Below are 16,235 nucleotides of genomic sequence, written 5' to 3' on the forward strand. Positions count from 1 at the left end.
ATGTTGTTCCAACTATAGGGTTGCAGATCCCTTTAGCTCCTTGGGTACTTTCTCTAGCTTCTCCATTGGGAGCCCTGCGATACATCCAATAGCTGACTGTGAGCATCCACTCCTGTGTTTGCTAGGCCCCTGCATAGTCTCACAAGAGACAGCTATCTTTGGGTCANAATTGAAACTTAAACTCCTTTTAAGTATGTAGGTACCAGCTTAAAGTACTTTTCAAAGCTAAAATCCCCACACAGGCTCCTCTTTGAGTTTGCACCCCCCCACCTCCCACCCTTTTTAATTTTGCAAGATTAAAGCATTTGATCATATCTAGATTTTAGATTCCAGTTTACCTCTGTCATTAACTTTGCTCAAGTTGTTGTTGTTGTTGTTGTTAGCTGGCTTACCATTCCCCAGTATCTGTCTGGCTTAGAGGATTTTTCTGGCAGCTAGTTTGTGATCAGAGCTAGGTAGGGTCAGCTGTTTATTCCCCAGTAATTTTGGGGTGAAATTGATAAGGTTTAGGGTAGTTCCAATTGAGTCAAATTTCTGGGCACTTATGAACTTGGGCAATACACTAGAAAATGTACATAGCTTCAGTTAAAGAGAAAAGGTTCAAAGACACTCTTTGTGAAGGAAAGATTCAAAACCAGTCACACTATAGTGTCTTCGGTGGGTCCTGTTTTGGTCCCTCAGGCTGTGATGTTAGCGTTGCCTGCATTTTGCCTGTCCTCATCTCAGCCTTTGCCTCTCCTGTCCGTCTGGACTCTTTGGAAGTCTTTCACCTTGCTTTTTGGCAGCCTCACTGTTGTGTCACAACAAGGTGCCTTTGGCTTTGGAGGGATGAGAACTCTTCTCTATCTGGACTTGTGTTCCTCAGGTACCTTGAGTGTTGCCTGGTTGCCATAGTAACCACTCTGTGTTGGTAAGAGATAGACAGAGTCACCTGTGTCTGTCCAAAGGCACTGCACATGCCTTATTAGGCATTTGGCTGCACATGTCTTATGAGGGTGATTGTTTTCTGTGTGTCGGGGGTTGAGGGCAGTTGTCTGTCTCTGGGTTGCCATTCATAACTCTTTCTCGAAGGTCAAATACATTTTGGTTTTTGTTTCCATTTAGCCTCAAAGAAGATGGAGCAGGAGCCCCGTATGACAAGGACTCAACAGCCATTATAAAGCTGAATAATACAACAGTTCTTTATTTAAAAGAGGTCACAAAGTTCTTGGCGCTCGTTTGCTTCGTCAGAGAGGAAAGCTTTGAAAGAAAAGGTAATTTTTGGTAGGGTTTAAAAGGATTGCATCTGTCACCTGTTGAATGTGTGTAGACAACTAGAAGCCTCAGCTTTAGTTACGTGGCCCTTGATGGGCAGGCCCAAGGCATGCCCTGCATGAATGGGTATCTGGACCTGTCTGTTCCCCAGGTGTGCAGTTATGATTGAGTTGAGATGGTAGGAGAACCAGAATCCCCCTGGTTACCCGGCTGTTGGTGGCAGGAACAGGATTTCTTGCCTGTGCTGCCAGGGGGGCCTGTGCCTGGGCCACGCAGAAGGTGTTAGGCCAGCCATGCTATCATTGCTCTCCTGATTAAGGAAGCAGTAGCCGCAGATGGCACATGCCTTCTGCTTAGTGTTCACATACTCTTAAGTCCTGGAATAACAGGGATGGTGACCCACATAGTGAAGGTGTGACTGATTCTTGATGACACCCTCCTGTAAGGGTCGAATTAGTGGTTGGTGATGGGTGTGAGTGGATGTTTTAAGCAAAACCAATTAACAGATTTCCCCCCCCCCCCTTTATTTTGTGAATGATGCATGTGTGGCTAGGGCTGGTAGCCAGGGTGTAGTTTACTACTGCTAACAGGTCTGGGGTGGCTCAGGGCTTGTCCAGATGGTCAGACATCTGGCCTCTATCACTAGTGCTACATAAGCAAAGCTAAGCCAGAGTGGGGAGCAAAGGCCGGCCAGTGGAAGGCAGTGGGAACAGATGCTAGAATGGCTTCGCTTATCCTGTGTGCAATAACGCTCATGATGACAGTGTTTTAATGTTACGGAACACAGCTGATTAATCCCAGCACCTGGGAGGCAGAGGCAAGTGGAGCTCTGTGAGTTCGAGGCCAGCCTAGTCTACAGGGCTAGTTCCAGGTCAGTCAAGGCAACATAAAGAAACCCTGTCTTGGGAAACCAAAATAAATAAATAAAATGAAAATAAGGAAATTATAAAGGACAAAATGAAACTTTACATCTGAGGTAAGGCATGTTACATCTCTGGGACTTTTTTCTTGCCCTCTTTTCCTCTTTTTTGCCCTCTTTTCCTCTCAGTTGCAGCAAAGCTGGCTGCACTGTTGGAGTAGTTTTAGAGTTCTTTTTTTTTTCAGTTTCACTGTAACAAAGGTGCTCTTTCTCTTTCTCTCTGTAGTGTATATGTGTATTGTATGCAGTGTATTCTTGTGGTATATGTGTGTCTCATGTGGTATGTGCGTGTGTTGTATGTAGTATATTCATATGTGGTATATGTGTGTCTTGTATGTTGTGTATGAGTATGTTATATGCAGTATAGGCATGTGTTGTGTATGTGCTGGGGGCCAGCCCTGGTGTGGTCTTTTTTGTTGTGGGTTCCTCTTGAGGCAGCAGAAGGGGAAGAGTGTAGAAGGAGGGTAAGCCTTTGTCTTACGAGATACCTAGGGTTGCTGTATAATAATAAAAAGTTTATATCTAAGTTACTTTGCTACTGTAACTGACCTGTCTTCTGTGTTCCTCTGAGGCCAGAAACTGCTCTCTCTTGGCACTTAGCACCTCATTCTAAAGCAGCAAAGTAAAGTAGCCTTTGTTCTATCCCAGCAGGAATTGCATGGTTCCAACTTTCAGCCTGCCACTTGAAGTCACGGGAAGAAAAAGGAACACTTTGAAAAGTGAATTTAGGGTTCATTTCTAGGTTGGAAAAAGTTTCCTATGAAAGCTCTCTAAGAAGAAGGGGAAAAGCAGAAATACAGGCTACTCTATCTTTCAGAATACATGATCATATGGTAAAAAGTTTATCACAACTTTACACCTAAATTCAAATCATAAATCAAATGAGTTTACAATACAGAATGTTTACCTGCATATCCATTAGGAGTAATTATCTGGCTAACCATTCATCACCTGTCACAGCTCTATAGGGTCATGGAGACTTAAACAATAACTAAGTTATAAGTGAGTTTTGTATAGATAAACTCAGTCAATATTTTACCTTCTGCTCTAGCACCTATAATAAACCATAGTTCCCTTTTATGACCTTTGGTGAATGGTTTTAAAAACTTTTGGAATGGGCTCTGAGTAGTAGAAGCAATTAACTGGTGTCAGAGACTACCAGAGTTCTCATTGCAGTTTTGACTATCAGAAAGGACCTAATAGCAGCCCCACTATAAAAGAGCTTAATAAATACTGATATGATTTTAGGAATTCTTATAGGATCATCATTAAGAATTAAGAATTCATCTATTTGTCTACATAGCATCACTAAGAGACAGTACATCTTCGTAGTTCTGCAGAGATTTGCTCAAAATGGTGAGCTAATACCTAGTGGTTGTTATATAGATAATAATAATAGGAATAGGTAATAATAACAGGAAAACATATTGATAGCAGGAATCTTTCCTAAAATGATTTTCTCCTGGGCCTTGCTTATGAGAGCAAGCCTGTCATGAATTATTTATTAATCCAAAGCAGTCTCATCTCAGGAAGTTATTAGCTTGTTCTGTGATGGTTCCGACATATGTTATATTCTTGTAGTATATGTGGGTATATGCATGTGCTATATATACTAGTATGCTGTATATAGTATTTACACGTGGTAGGTGTAATATATGTATGTGCTACGTGGTATATTAGTGTGTTGTATGTGGTGTATTTGCGTTATACTTGCTGTGGTATTTGCATGTTAGGTGTGGTGTATTAGTGTGTTGTATGTGGCATATCAGAGTGTTATATATGCTATATGCACGTCTTATATGAGTGTCTTTGTGTGGATGCATAAGAGCAGATAGAGCCGAGATGTCTTTAGCATTTTGTGCCTTGTTTCCTTGAGACAGAGTTCCTCACTAAAACTGGAGCTCACCATTTTTGGCTAAGCTGGCTCACTGACCAGCGAACTGTCTCCAGCCCCACTGCCCCAGACGCAATAGTAGAATGCCTCAGCTCAAAAGGGTAGGCATATTTTGGTGGCTTCCAGTGAATGGTAACAAAGTATCTTTCAGACTTTATGGTTAATATGCCCATTTTGCTGTAACCTCTCTCTCTCTCTCTTTTTAAAAAGAATTATTTTATTTATATGAGCACACTGTAGCTGTCTTCAGAAGAGGGCGTCAGATCCCATTACAGATGGTTGTGAGCCACCATGTGGTTGCTGGGAATTGAACTCAGGACCTCTGGAAGAGCAGTCAGTGTTCTTAACCACCGAACTATCTCTCCAGCCCCGCCTTTTTTTTTTTTCTTTTTTCTTTTTCTTTCTTTTTCTTTTTTTTGGTTTTTCGAGACAGGGTTTCTCTGTGTAGCCCTGGCTGTCCTGGAACTCACTTTGTAGACCAGGCTGGCCTCGAACTCAGAAATCCGCCTGCCTCTGCCTCCCGAGTGCTGGGATTAAAGGCGTGTGCCACCACGCCCGGCTTCTTTTTCTTTCTTTATTCCTCTTTTCTTTTTTCTTTTTTGTTATATTCTTATCAATATTGAATTTTACTGTTTTAGAAAGCTAGTTTTCATTTAAATTTGCATTTTCGGCCTCCTTGTGAGTCTGCATTTTCTGATGACTAACTAAACTGACTTCTGTATCACTTGTCCTCAAAACCTTTAGGAGTGTTCATCTTTCACCCATTATTTCCATCTTCTGGAATGAAAGGGATGATTGTGGACTTCCTTTGGGAAGATAGACAGCAGGGCTGGGCCAGTACACAGTTGTAGAGGCTTGCCTCTCATGCATTATGCCGCAGGTCCAATCCCCAGTACTGAGCATCCCCTGTCAACAAAGGAAGGCAAACAGGGCTATATTATGTTTTACTCTCATTATACAGATGATTTTACTCAGACCTGAAAAATACAAGTTCCTTTGTCACAAACTGACAGCACTAGTTCAGGTCAGGGTAAAGATGTCTAGCTAGGGACCAGGGGAGGTTGTCCAGTGCAAAGCAGTCAGCCCTGAAAATGTGCATACAGGTAGCATTATATGGACTGGGTAGGCCATGTTTAGGAACACATGCATATATGCATGGAATATGAATTAGTAAAAAAAGAGCCATGGATTTGAAGGAGATCGGGGACGGGTGTGGAGGGAGGAAAGGGAAGAGAGAGATGTAACTAAATTGTGAGCTACAGATGGCTACTGAGGCTCCTCTCTGTAGTGCTTGGTGTGTGTGCACACATTCACATTCTTAATCTCTTCCCACATTTTTTGTTGGTTGGTATTTCCTGTAGATTTTTGGAAGTTAAGGAGAACAAAGGCCACACAGATTTGCATCCTCAGTTGGCAGCAGGGTCTAAAGTTTAGGAACATCTGAGCTAGTCTAGGGAACTTGTTTATTTTGAACGAATTTTACAATCACCTGGAAAAAAGTTGCTAAAATAGTAATTAATCTCCAAGTGTCCATCCAGTTTCCCTTTGCATTCAGTCTGAGACGTCTGGGTGGAATGAACTTGTGCACACTGGAAAGAGTCCTTCATAGAAACGCCACCTTGTCCTCCCAGCTCAGACACTGAGTGCTGTGTCTGTTTCCAAGGGAAGCTAGCCTCGCTTCATTAAAGCACTGCCAGGTTTTCCACTACAGTTTCTAAAATTAAATGTTCCGCACAAATCTGGTTGCTTCTTTGACCTTTAGCATTAATTTTAACATCTGACTCTGTGGAACTAAGTTTAGGCAGAAACTGATCATGTAGGTCTTTGGCTAAGTTTTTCCTGAAACATGCTCTCAGATGACAGGCAGGTTTTGTAGAATATAGTAGTGGGTGAACTAGTTGTTGAGTTTAATTTGGTGCTATGACTAAGAAATGTGGCGAAATGGGCACATTTCAAGTTTCATCTTGTGTTTTTGTTGTTGTTTTGTTGTCTGTGTGTGTGTGTGTATTTTGTTGTTGATTTTTTTTTTTTTTTTTTTTTTTGAGACAGGGTTTCTCTGTGTAGCCTTGGCTATCCTGGAACTCACTCTATAGACCAGGCTAGCCTCAAAGATCTGCCTGTCTCAGCCTCCCCAGTGCTGGAATTAAAGGCATGTGCCACCAACATCTAATCCCTCAGTTCATGTTTAATGTGTGTGCATGTTTTTGGGTGTCTTTCTGTTTTTTTTCTACCTTATTTATTTAATTATTTTTGAGGCAGGGTCTCACTACGTAGCCGTGGCCGGCCTTGAACTCCTATCTAGATTCTGGGGAATTTAGGTTGTCAGGCTTATGAAGACAGCCCTTTTTTGGGTGTGTGTGTCAGGATGGAATTTAGGTCATCAGACTTCCATAGCAGACACACACCAGCTGAGCCATCTTGACAGTTCTTGGTTTATCTTAAATTACCATTAGCCTTTAATCTGAATAATTAAGTAAGTGCACTTCAGTGGTTTTTCAGATCATTTTGAGCCATGGACACCTTTGGAAATACTCTGGAAGCGTGTAGAACACTCTCCAGGGCACACCTACCTCACATGCTATCCCTGCAGCCTGGGCCTGTTAGGTGCTGGCTGGTCCTTTGCTGCCCCCTACTGGTGATGGATGCTGCGAACGACAGAGATTGTTTCTTGCGTTAAGAGTGTTTGTCTTCCTCTGCAGGGCTGATTGACTATAATTTCCACTGCTTCCGGAAGGCTATCCATGAAGTCTTCGAGGTGAGGATGAAGATGGTGAAATCTCGAAAGGCCCAGAGTCGGCTACCCAAGAAGACAGGAGCTACTCCCAATGGGACCCCTAGAGTGCTGCTGTAGGGGAACGGTCAGGAGCCTGAGTCCAGACCTCAGTGAGGAGGCTGTTAAACTATACTGCACTACAGGAGGGCTGGGGCCCTGACTCGTATGTGTTAAGGAAGAAAAAAAACCAAACCTTACTCTTTAAAATAAATTGAGCACTTTGAAGCAAAAACCTGTACAATAACAGTGAGATCCACTGTACTGTCACTACGTAAGTGTAAACTTTTATGTTGATAGAAAACCCCCTGTGAGGACTGCCAGGAACTGTACATATTTTGCATTTTTTCATTTTTTTCCCTCATTGAGGTGAACTTTGATAAGATGACTTTTCTAAACTCTTTTCTGTACTTGATGACAAGGACACGCATACTCTACAGTCCATATGGCAATCGGAAATTAATCCATTATATTGCTAAAGACTTTTTTGTAAATTTGGGGCTCTTTGCTGCCAGTTGTCAAAGGGGAAATCGTTTTTCAGTGGAGCAGCAGCAGGTCAGGGCTGGAAGCTCCAGGCCAGAGCAATAAGAACGTCTCTATTTATAGGAAGTGCAACAGGAATGTTGTAGCTGGACAGTGGTGGTGCATGCCTTTAATCCCAGCAGATGGTTCTCTGTGAGTTTGAGGTCAGCCTGATCGACAGAGTGAGTTCCAGGACAGCGAGGGCTACACAGAGAAACCCTGTCTCAAAACCAACCAAACAAATGCCCCCCCCCCCCAACAAAACACAAAAAAAATTTTGTAGGAAATACTATTACCAAGCTTACCCACACATGGTGCCCTATGGCAATGCCTTCCGACTCGCCCAGTCTTTATGAAACTCTTTACCTCAACACACCTTTGCAGTCACCTTGTGCAGACGGGTGATTTCTTTTTGGTGCAGTATCTTGTGAACCTTTGGGACCAGATTTCTAAAATGATGCCAACCAGTGTAGAGAAATATGGATGTCATCTGAGGAGATTGAAACAGAGAGCATTGATTTGGGGGGTGGGGGTGGGGAAAGGGCAATACTGTACCTGCCGAGGAGTCTAAAATACACAAGCCAAGAGGGTTCCCAGATGTAGGCAGAGGTCACTCAGACAAGAGATGCATGTGTGCTTGTGTGTGTTCACCTCCCGCGAATGGTGTGTTGATGCGCTGTGTTCAGAGACCTTGTTCAGGACCAGGTTTTAATGCTCCATGACCACAGGAGTTTAGTCTTTGGTGGCTCCATTTGTTACCTGACTCGTTCTTTCATCTGTAACAACATACCTCACGTTCTTTGCCTGTTCCTACCAAGATCAGCTTGCCACCAGCTTGCTCTGCAAGACAGAAGACACAGAAAGCCTGTGGCTGGTGGGAAAAAAGGAGGCCTAGAGAGGTAAGTTAGTCAGTTAACTATGTGTGTGCTTTTTTAGATAGGTAGGGAACTAAGAGTCCTAAATCTAGCCCTATTTCAAACCATTCTAAGGGTTAGCACTGTCAGGCGTGCATGGCATTAGCAAAGGTTCTTTTTAAAGCAGAGTCCCTTAGGAATGTCAAAGCTGGTTCTAGCTTCGTGTCTAAAGCAGCTTGCGCCTGAAGCTCACTTCTTTTACGCATCTTCTTCCCATCTTCTTGCTTCCCTTTCCCCAAATTTTTTATTATTTGAGACAGCGTATCTCTATGTAGCCCTGGCTGTCCTGGAACTCACTATGTAGACCAGACTGTCCTTGAACTCAGAGATTCACCTGCCTCTGCTTCCCCAAGTGATCAAAGGTGAACGCCACCATGTCTGGCCAGCTCTTACACTTTTGAAGCTGAAACTGGAGACGATGATTGAAATGTAAGATTGAGCCTCCCAGTAGTCAGTGCATTATTAAGGAGATTTCTAGTCATCATGAAACCATGGCTCCTTCCTAATGATTTCTATGAAGAGACTTGAATGAGATGGTAGGAGCCTGGAGTTCTCATCTTCAGGACTATTCCCCTGATGGCCTCTGCCAACAGTGTGGATGGAGGTTGGCCACTTTTAAGAGTCTAACACCACTGTGCGCCCACACAAAGACACTAGAGAGTGAGAAAAAGCATAGTGTTCTCTTTTTTGAGTGGGGGCTTAGGTAACCCAGGCTGGCCTCAGACTTGCCACGTAGCTAAGGATGCTCTCCAGTTTCTGACCGTTCAGCCTCCACTTTCCCTAAGTGCTAGGATTATAGGAATGCACCACCATGCTTGGCTTGAACAGTGCTGAGAACTGGACCCAAGAGCTTTGTGCATGTGAAGGCAAGCACTCTACCAATCTAGTATCCCCAGCATCCTTTCTTAATAGTTTTTTTTTTTTTTTTACAAAGAATTTCTCTTTGAATAGACAAAGAATTAAGTTTTTAATAAGACTGTAGTTTCAAGATAAGACACTTGCCTGTCTGGTAAATCACATAAAATTAGCATGTCTAAGTGGCGCTTCCATTTTTAAGCTGGTTATATCATGAGTTTTTGTTGTTGAAATGTGCCTTAAAAGCCTATCACTTCAAGAGCATGTGATTCTTTGAGGGATAGGCAGGAACACTCCTGTGACATAGGGCCCATGTTCCTGATCATAAATGCACTCTTTAGTTACAACACTGATTCCTGCCTCGAGCCTGGTGTGACACTGACCTCTTGAAGATGTCTGAATGTGACTAGAATTGCGAAATGTCCTCACATGTGTTTTGTATTTTAGCTTAGATTTGGGGGGTTAGCTTACTGCACTGTAGATCTGTGACTATGCTCAAATGTGACTATTAACTTGAAAGGTCAAATTCCTAGCTACGGTGGCTTCAGTAGAACATGTGTTTGATTTTAGGAATTGAGAACTTGAAGATGTGTAGAGCAGGCAGACTTTTGCTCTTTGAGTCAAGTACAGAGCAGGCAGACTTTTGCTCTTTGAGTCAAGTACAGCTTCTATGTAAGAGTTGTGCCCAATTACTTGTCATAATGGAGGTTAGTGTGAGTGACCTGTACGGAGTGCTTTTGAAGGACTAGAAATAAAAGCTGATTAATAGATACCACGGGTTATTTTGTGAACATAATATATTTTGGGTCCTTAAATAGAAAATGGCTAAACTTCACAGCAGTACTATTAAGTATGGGTTATTTGCCAACTGTGTCTGAAACAGAATTTATCAAATCAATGGAACTGTCATGATTGACGTTTGGCATGCACTCAACAAACACAGGCTGGGTGTAGTTTGTAATCAAACACACTGTTTTGCTGTTGCTGGGACTTCATTTGTAACACAGTCTTCAGGGATGTTAACTGCCAACTTGAAAGCATGTTTGTGAGCTGATGGCTTGATGTACCCCGTACCCATAGCTTAGTTTTCTGGGAGCAGAATGGTCTCTTGTTGAAATTCAAGATGATGTTTACTATATACATATATATACATCACTGTTTTATTGGTTATGTTAGGTTCATTTAATAAAAAGAAGTTTTAAAAATAACCTTTTGAAGTGGAGTCTCTTAATGTCATTCCAGGCTGATCTTGGGTTTCTGGGCTCAACAGATCTTCCTGCCTCAGCCTGTCTTCAGTTGGGCCACAAGCTGGTACAACCATCCTTGACTGTTTAGCCAAATCTCTCAATTACTCAGTTCTAGTTTTATGCAAATGAAGATAAATCAGTATGTAAACTGAATTTACCCTTTTTTGAGATGTGGTCTCAGTATATAGCCCTGGCTGGCCTTGGAACTATATAAACCAGGCTCTCCTCAAACTCAAGAGGTCTGCTTGCCTCTGCCTTCTGAGTTGTAGAACTAAAGGTGTGTGCCATCATGCCTATTTCTTCTTCTTCTTTAAGTCCTATTTTCCTTTGGCATCAGTAAAGTCTAGGACCTTCCCACATACATTGGGCAAGTGCTTCAGCCTCTTTGAGCCCTTAGTACACAACGCAGATGGTGATTCTGGACATGGCCCTTTAATGAGCCCCCCCCGCCCCCACACCCACCCCATAAAGCAGTGCAGTGAAGGGGCTCACCTGGAGAGATCAGCCCCGAATGTCTGTTCATCTAGTGAGAAAGGGACTTCCCTGGAGCACGTGTGTAAGGAACAATCAGCAAACCACAAAGTACTGCCTGATTTCATTGTTCTGGCCGTAAGCATCACCTAGGACGTTTAATACTACAGATTCCCATCCCTAACTCATGCTTCCTGAATCAAAGTCTGGGAAGTCGGCTAGGGATCTGTATTTTAAATGTTCTTGGGAGACCTTGTTTCCCTGGGAGTCGTTACAAAGCTAGGGAAGGGAGATTGTTTTGCATAAGGATTGTAATCACCCAGGGAAGCATTCTTGAGTCCTCTATATAATAATATAATATATGCATATACATATATTCATGTGTTTATACAACTTGATTATGAGCTTTGAAACATTATTATTAAACTCAAGTTCTACGGAATCTGAAGCTCTCTCCCAGCTTCCATAACTCCTGTGTGTTCTGACCTTCGTTCCGCCATGCATGCAGAAATCTCAAAAACAAAACCAGAAAACTATATTACTTAAAGTACCATTTAATGTACACTGCTGCACATGTAAATGATGTAATGTCCATTTGAATGATCAATTTATATGTTTAGATCTTTGCATTTATATAACAAATTACATACATGTTTAAATAAATTGTCTCTCTTCACACAAGTCCATTGAACTCTTCAATGTACCTAGTGCCTCCAGCAGCAGCAGCAGTAGCAGCAGCACGTTGTGAATATCCTAACAGTTTTCTTGGTGGGTAAGATGGAACTCACTTTAAATTGAGTAGGTCAGTGTCAGTGGAGGTTTAGCTGAGTCGGAAGACGAGCTTGCTTGTTTGAGACATGCAGTCTCGAGCTTGTGTTCTCCCCTCAGCCAGCGTGCTGGAATGACGAGTGTGCCACCATGCTTGTCTTAGGATCTGGTTCTCTCTTGTTTTTGCTAGTGCCAGGATCTACCCCAGGATGCTGCTACGCTAGCTAGGCAACTGTCCCATCATTAGGTGACCTTCAGCCCAGGAGACTGTTTCTATTTTCTCCAACATCCTAGCGATCTTCACAAATAACTTCTAACGTTTTTACTCACTGGTTACTCAAGAACTTTCTAAAGATTGTGTGTTTTCCGAGGCCATGCCTTCAGCAATGATTAACCAACCCATCTTTGCCTCTCTGCACCCATTGGTGCAGGTGGGTGACTTTTATAACAGAAATTTCCTACCATTTCAGGATTTTAAAAGACACCTTGTTTCCCTGAACGGTATTTTATTCAAAAACAACAGATCGAGAGACCAAAACTTCTACTTCCTACTCGCTCACATATGGCATATACTGTTTACAACCATCTACACCTTAACTCTACCTCAAGCCTCTGGGGAGGTAAAATGGGTGCCAGGATTTCCTCCCAGGGCACTAGAAGGCAGGTGGATTGGGACGCCTCTGGGGTGGTGAGTGCTAAGTGAGCCATGGAGAAGGCAGGATGCTCAGAAGCCCAGGATATTAGCTTTGCCAATATTGTAAATCTTTCGAGGAAAAGCCAGTGTGCTAAAGGACCTGGTAATTGTAGCCCAGAATACCAGGGGCACAGAATTGTGCTCACAAGTTTCATAACTCCTGTATGTGCTGATCTTCATCTGCAGAGTGAAGAATGAGACATGTATGAACTGTTTTGTGGCTACTACAGTGAAAATTAAAAATTTACTTAAAAGTATTGAACGCCATTATATCCTGTTACTTTACAGTTTGCTAATGATTCGTAACCAACACAACCATGAAGAAGGGGCAGCAGTGGTTTAAGTATTTAAGTCAGTGTGAAGACTGAGCAGCAGTCAGTCAGCTGCTGGCTAGCATCACTCAGCGGCTGCTTAGCTGGGACCAGGGGAGTAAGGTTGGAGTGATGGGCGCATGCAGAGTGGAAGAGGGACCCTGCAGGAGAAGCTCCTTCAGAAGGTAGAGGACACAGAAGCAGCCCAGCTGTCTGCAAGCACATCTGGACGCTTTTCCCCGTCACAAAGGATAGTTTTATCTCAGCTGCAGGTGTTTCCTTTAGAGCCAAGTTTAGAAGATGAGAACTTGCTTGCCAAACCCATTCCCTGGTCCATCCAAACTGAGAGAAAGGACGGTATAGATTATAATCTTTGTTTTTTGTTTTTTTGTTTTCATTCTTTACATGCTTTTCTTTCTTTTTTTTTTTTTTTTTAAAAATTAGGTATTTTCTTCATTTACATTTCCAATGCTATCCCCAAAGTCCCCCCATACCCTCCACCCCTCCCCACTCCCCTCCCCACCCACTCCCACTTCTTGGCCCTGGCATTCCCCTGTACTGGGGCATATAAAGTTTGCAAGATCAAGGGGCCTCTCTTCTCAATGATGGCCGACTAGGCCATCTTCTGATACATATGCAGCTAGAGACACGAGCTCTGGGGGTACTGGTTAGTTCATATTGTTGTTCCACCTATAGGGTTGCAGACCCCTTCAGCTCCTTGGATAATTTCTCTAGCTCCTATATTGGGGGCCCTGTGATCCATCCAATAGCTGACTGTGAGCATCCACTTCTGTGACTTCTAGGCCCAGGCATAGTCTCACAAGAGACAGTTATATCAGGGTTCTTTCAGTAAAATCTTGCTGGCATATTCAATGGTGTCTGCGTATGGAGGCTGATTATGGGATGGATCCCCAGGTGTGCAGTCTCTGGATGGTCCATCCTTTCGTCTCAGCTCCAAACTTTGTCTCTGTAACTCCTTCCATGGGTGTTTTGTTCCCAATTCTAAGAGGAGGCAAAGTGTCCACACTTTGGTCTTCGTTCTTCTTGAGTTTCTTGTGTTTTGCAAATTGTATCTTGGGTATTCTAAGTTTCTGGGCTAATATCCACTTATCAGTGAGTACATATCATGTAAGTTCTTTTGTGATTGGGTTACCTCACATAATCTTTGTTTTTTAAAGCAAAGTTTTAATTTTATTAAAAAACACTTTGTTTAATTTAAAACTTTTTTAAAGTTTTACTTATTTTATGTGTATGAGTATTTTGTCTGTCTGTCTGTCTGTGTACCACGTGCATGTCTGGTGCTCATCGACATCAGAAGAGGCTGTGGGATTCCTTCATTTGGAGTTGCTTGGTGGTTGTGCTATATGGGGTACTGGGAACGGAACTGCTGCCCTTTGCAAGGGCCACGAGTGCTTTTAACTGCTGAGCCATCTCTTCAGCCTGTTTCTAATAAAAAACAAAACTTCAAAGTGTAAAAGAAACAAAACGATATAGTCTGTAAATAAAGCAAAAGCATGATTCTGAGCAGGGTCCCTCCCTCATCCCTAATACTGTAGTCCTGGGGCACAGGGGCTGGAGGGCGTGGGGGTGGGTGGCGGGGGTGGGGTGGGGAGTGCGACTTCATGTCCTTGAGAGTTTAAGCTTGGAAGCCTAATAACAACCCGAACATTTCTGTTACGTTAATATCAGCCACACGATCATTAAACAAACAAACAAACAAACAAACAAACAAACAAAACCACTTCAATTCTGGGGTGGAAAAATAGGAGAAAAACTATGGAAGGTGGATTTTTTTCCCCTTAAAAAGAGCAAGACCTATTACAAAATATTCAAAATCACTAATAAAACGTTTAGGATGTTTTTCTTTCTAAATATTACTCTAGGAAGATGCTGATATAAGCCTCTTCATCCTATCCATGCAAATGATCATAGCACTGCTTTTTTCAAACCATGAGCTGACAGCAGATATTCTACAGAAAACTAGATGCAACAGGATTGAACTGTTAAAATATGTTTTATAATAATGGCTCAAGAAAAACACCAATATATCAATCATGACCATTTCTAAAGAGAAGGGTTGTGAATAATTTGTATTGTATTCATATCTCAAGTATGGAAAAATAATCATATATGATTGTTAAGATAAAAAATCAGGGTTTTTGTTTTGTTTTCTTTTTGTTTTTTGAGAAAAGGTTTCTCTGTGTAGACCTGGCTGTCCTGGAACTTCCTCGGTAGACCAAGCTGGCCTCCAACTCGGATATGCTTGCTTCTCAAGTGCTAGGACTAAAGGCATGTGTGCGCCATCATGCTCAGCTAAGAAAAAGGCATTTCAAAAAGCAAGAATAGTTTTAAGTGCTGAATAGTTTAAAAATGTTAATAGTTTAAGTGCTTAAGGAATGTAACCTCCAAGGAGCACCAAAGTCTAAGAAACACCTCTTTTCAAGCTGTTACAGTGTAGCATAAAACAACAGGGTTTCAGTCAGAAAGCTTGCACATCACCTGAGGTTCTCATTCTTATGTAGGCCACTGAAACTTTAAGAACCTCTGAAATAGACTTCAAAGTATTGAAGCAAAAAAAAAAAAAAGTTTGTCAATATGGCGGTGAGTGACAGAGGTAACACCATCCAGCCCGAATGTTACCCTGACTCCACCATGTGTCTGCTCAGGATTTTCCATAACCCTGACCATGGCCCAGATGTTCAAAATATCTGTTGGTTGTTGTCTTAGTTAGGGTTTTACTGCTGTGAACAGACACCATGACCAAAGCAAGTCTTATAAAAAACAACATTTAATTGGGGCTGGCTTACAGGTTCAGAGGTTTGGTCCATTACCATCAAGGTGGGCGCATGGCAGTATCCAGGCAGGCATGACGCAGGCAGAGCTGAGAGATCTATGTCTTCATCCAAAGGCTGCTAGTGGAAGACTGACTTCCAGGCAACTAGGGTGAGGATCTTAAGCACACACCCACAGTGACACACCTACTCCAACCAGGTCACACCTATTCCAACAAGGCCACACCTCCAAATGGTGCCACTCCCTGGCCCAAGAATATACAAACCATCAGTTGTATAGTCAAAACAAATGTGACTAGGTTCCCCTATACCTGATAATGATGTTATTGTGCTTTTATCCTTAGAGATGTTGTAGCTTGAGCTTTAAGCTTTGGTGCCAAGAGTTTCTTTGGGGCAAGATCCTATTCTTGGTCACTGTTTAACTTACTCATCTGGACTGTAACATATAGAAGTCCCAGTGATATTATCGTATGCACACGGAACTCAGTCTATACCTGTACCTCTTGAAGTCATTCCAGGGTCGTGTGCCTGCTGCTGAGCACAGAAAGGTCTGGAATAGCTGCTGTGTTCCCAGACACCGGGACCGATTGAGTTCATCTGGTTCTAGGAACTCAGTTCTGAAGGTCAGGGCTCCTGGGGAGCCTTAGGGTCTAAGAGGGCCAGGCCTCCTCCTGAGGAGCTCTTAGGTTTGGGCATTCCCTTGTCCTCTTACACTATATTGGGACACCAAGAGAGGACCTGGGATTCAGTGAGTGTTTGGGAGACCTGGGTTTCTAATGGCTGGCTGGCTGAATTGTTGTGTGAGTGACTGGATAGATTCTGCC

General features: G+C 42.7%; 1 protein-coding gene across 1 annotated transcript in view; it reads left to right on the forward strand.

The window, feature by feature from the left end:
- Positions 1 to 7,536, forward strand: part of Rragd (Ras related GTP binding D) — a 36,821-nt gene extending 29,285 nt beyond the window's left edge. The window contains exons 6-7 of the mRNA XM_021160870.2: positions 1,105 to 1,253; positions 6,767 to 7,536. Of these exons, the coding sequence (XP_021016529.1) occupies positions 1,105 to 1,253; positions 6,767 to 6,918 (301 nt within the window). The 3' untranslated portion in view covers positions 6,919 to 7,536. The remainder of the gene's footprint in view (positions 1 to 1,104; positions 1,254 to 6,766) is intronic.
- Positions 7,537 to 16,235: the final 8,699 nt, after the last annotated feature.

The sequence above is a fragment of the Mus caroli genome, chromosome 4 (assembly GCF_900094665.2).
Source record: "Mus caroli chromosome 4, CAROLI_EIJ_v1.1, whole genome shotgun sequence".
NCBI classification, from domain to species: domain Eukaryota; kingdom Metazoa; phylum Chordata; class Mammalia; order Rodentia; family Muridae; genus Mus; species Mus caroli.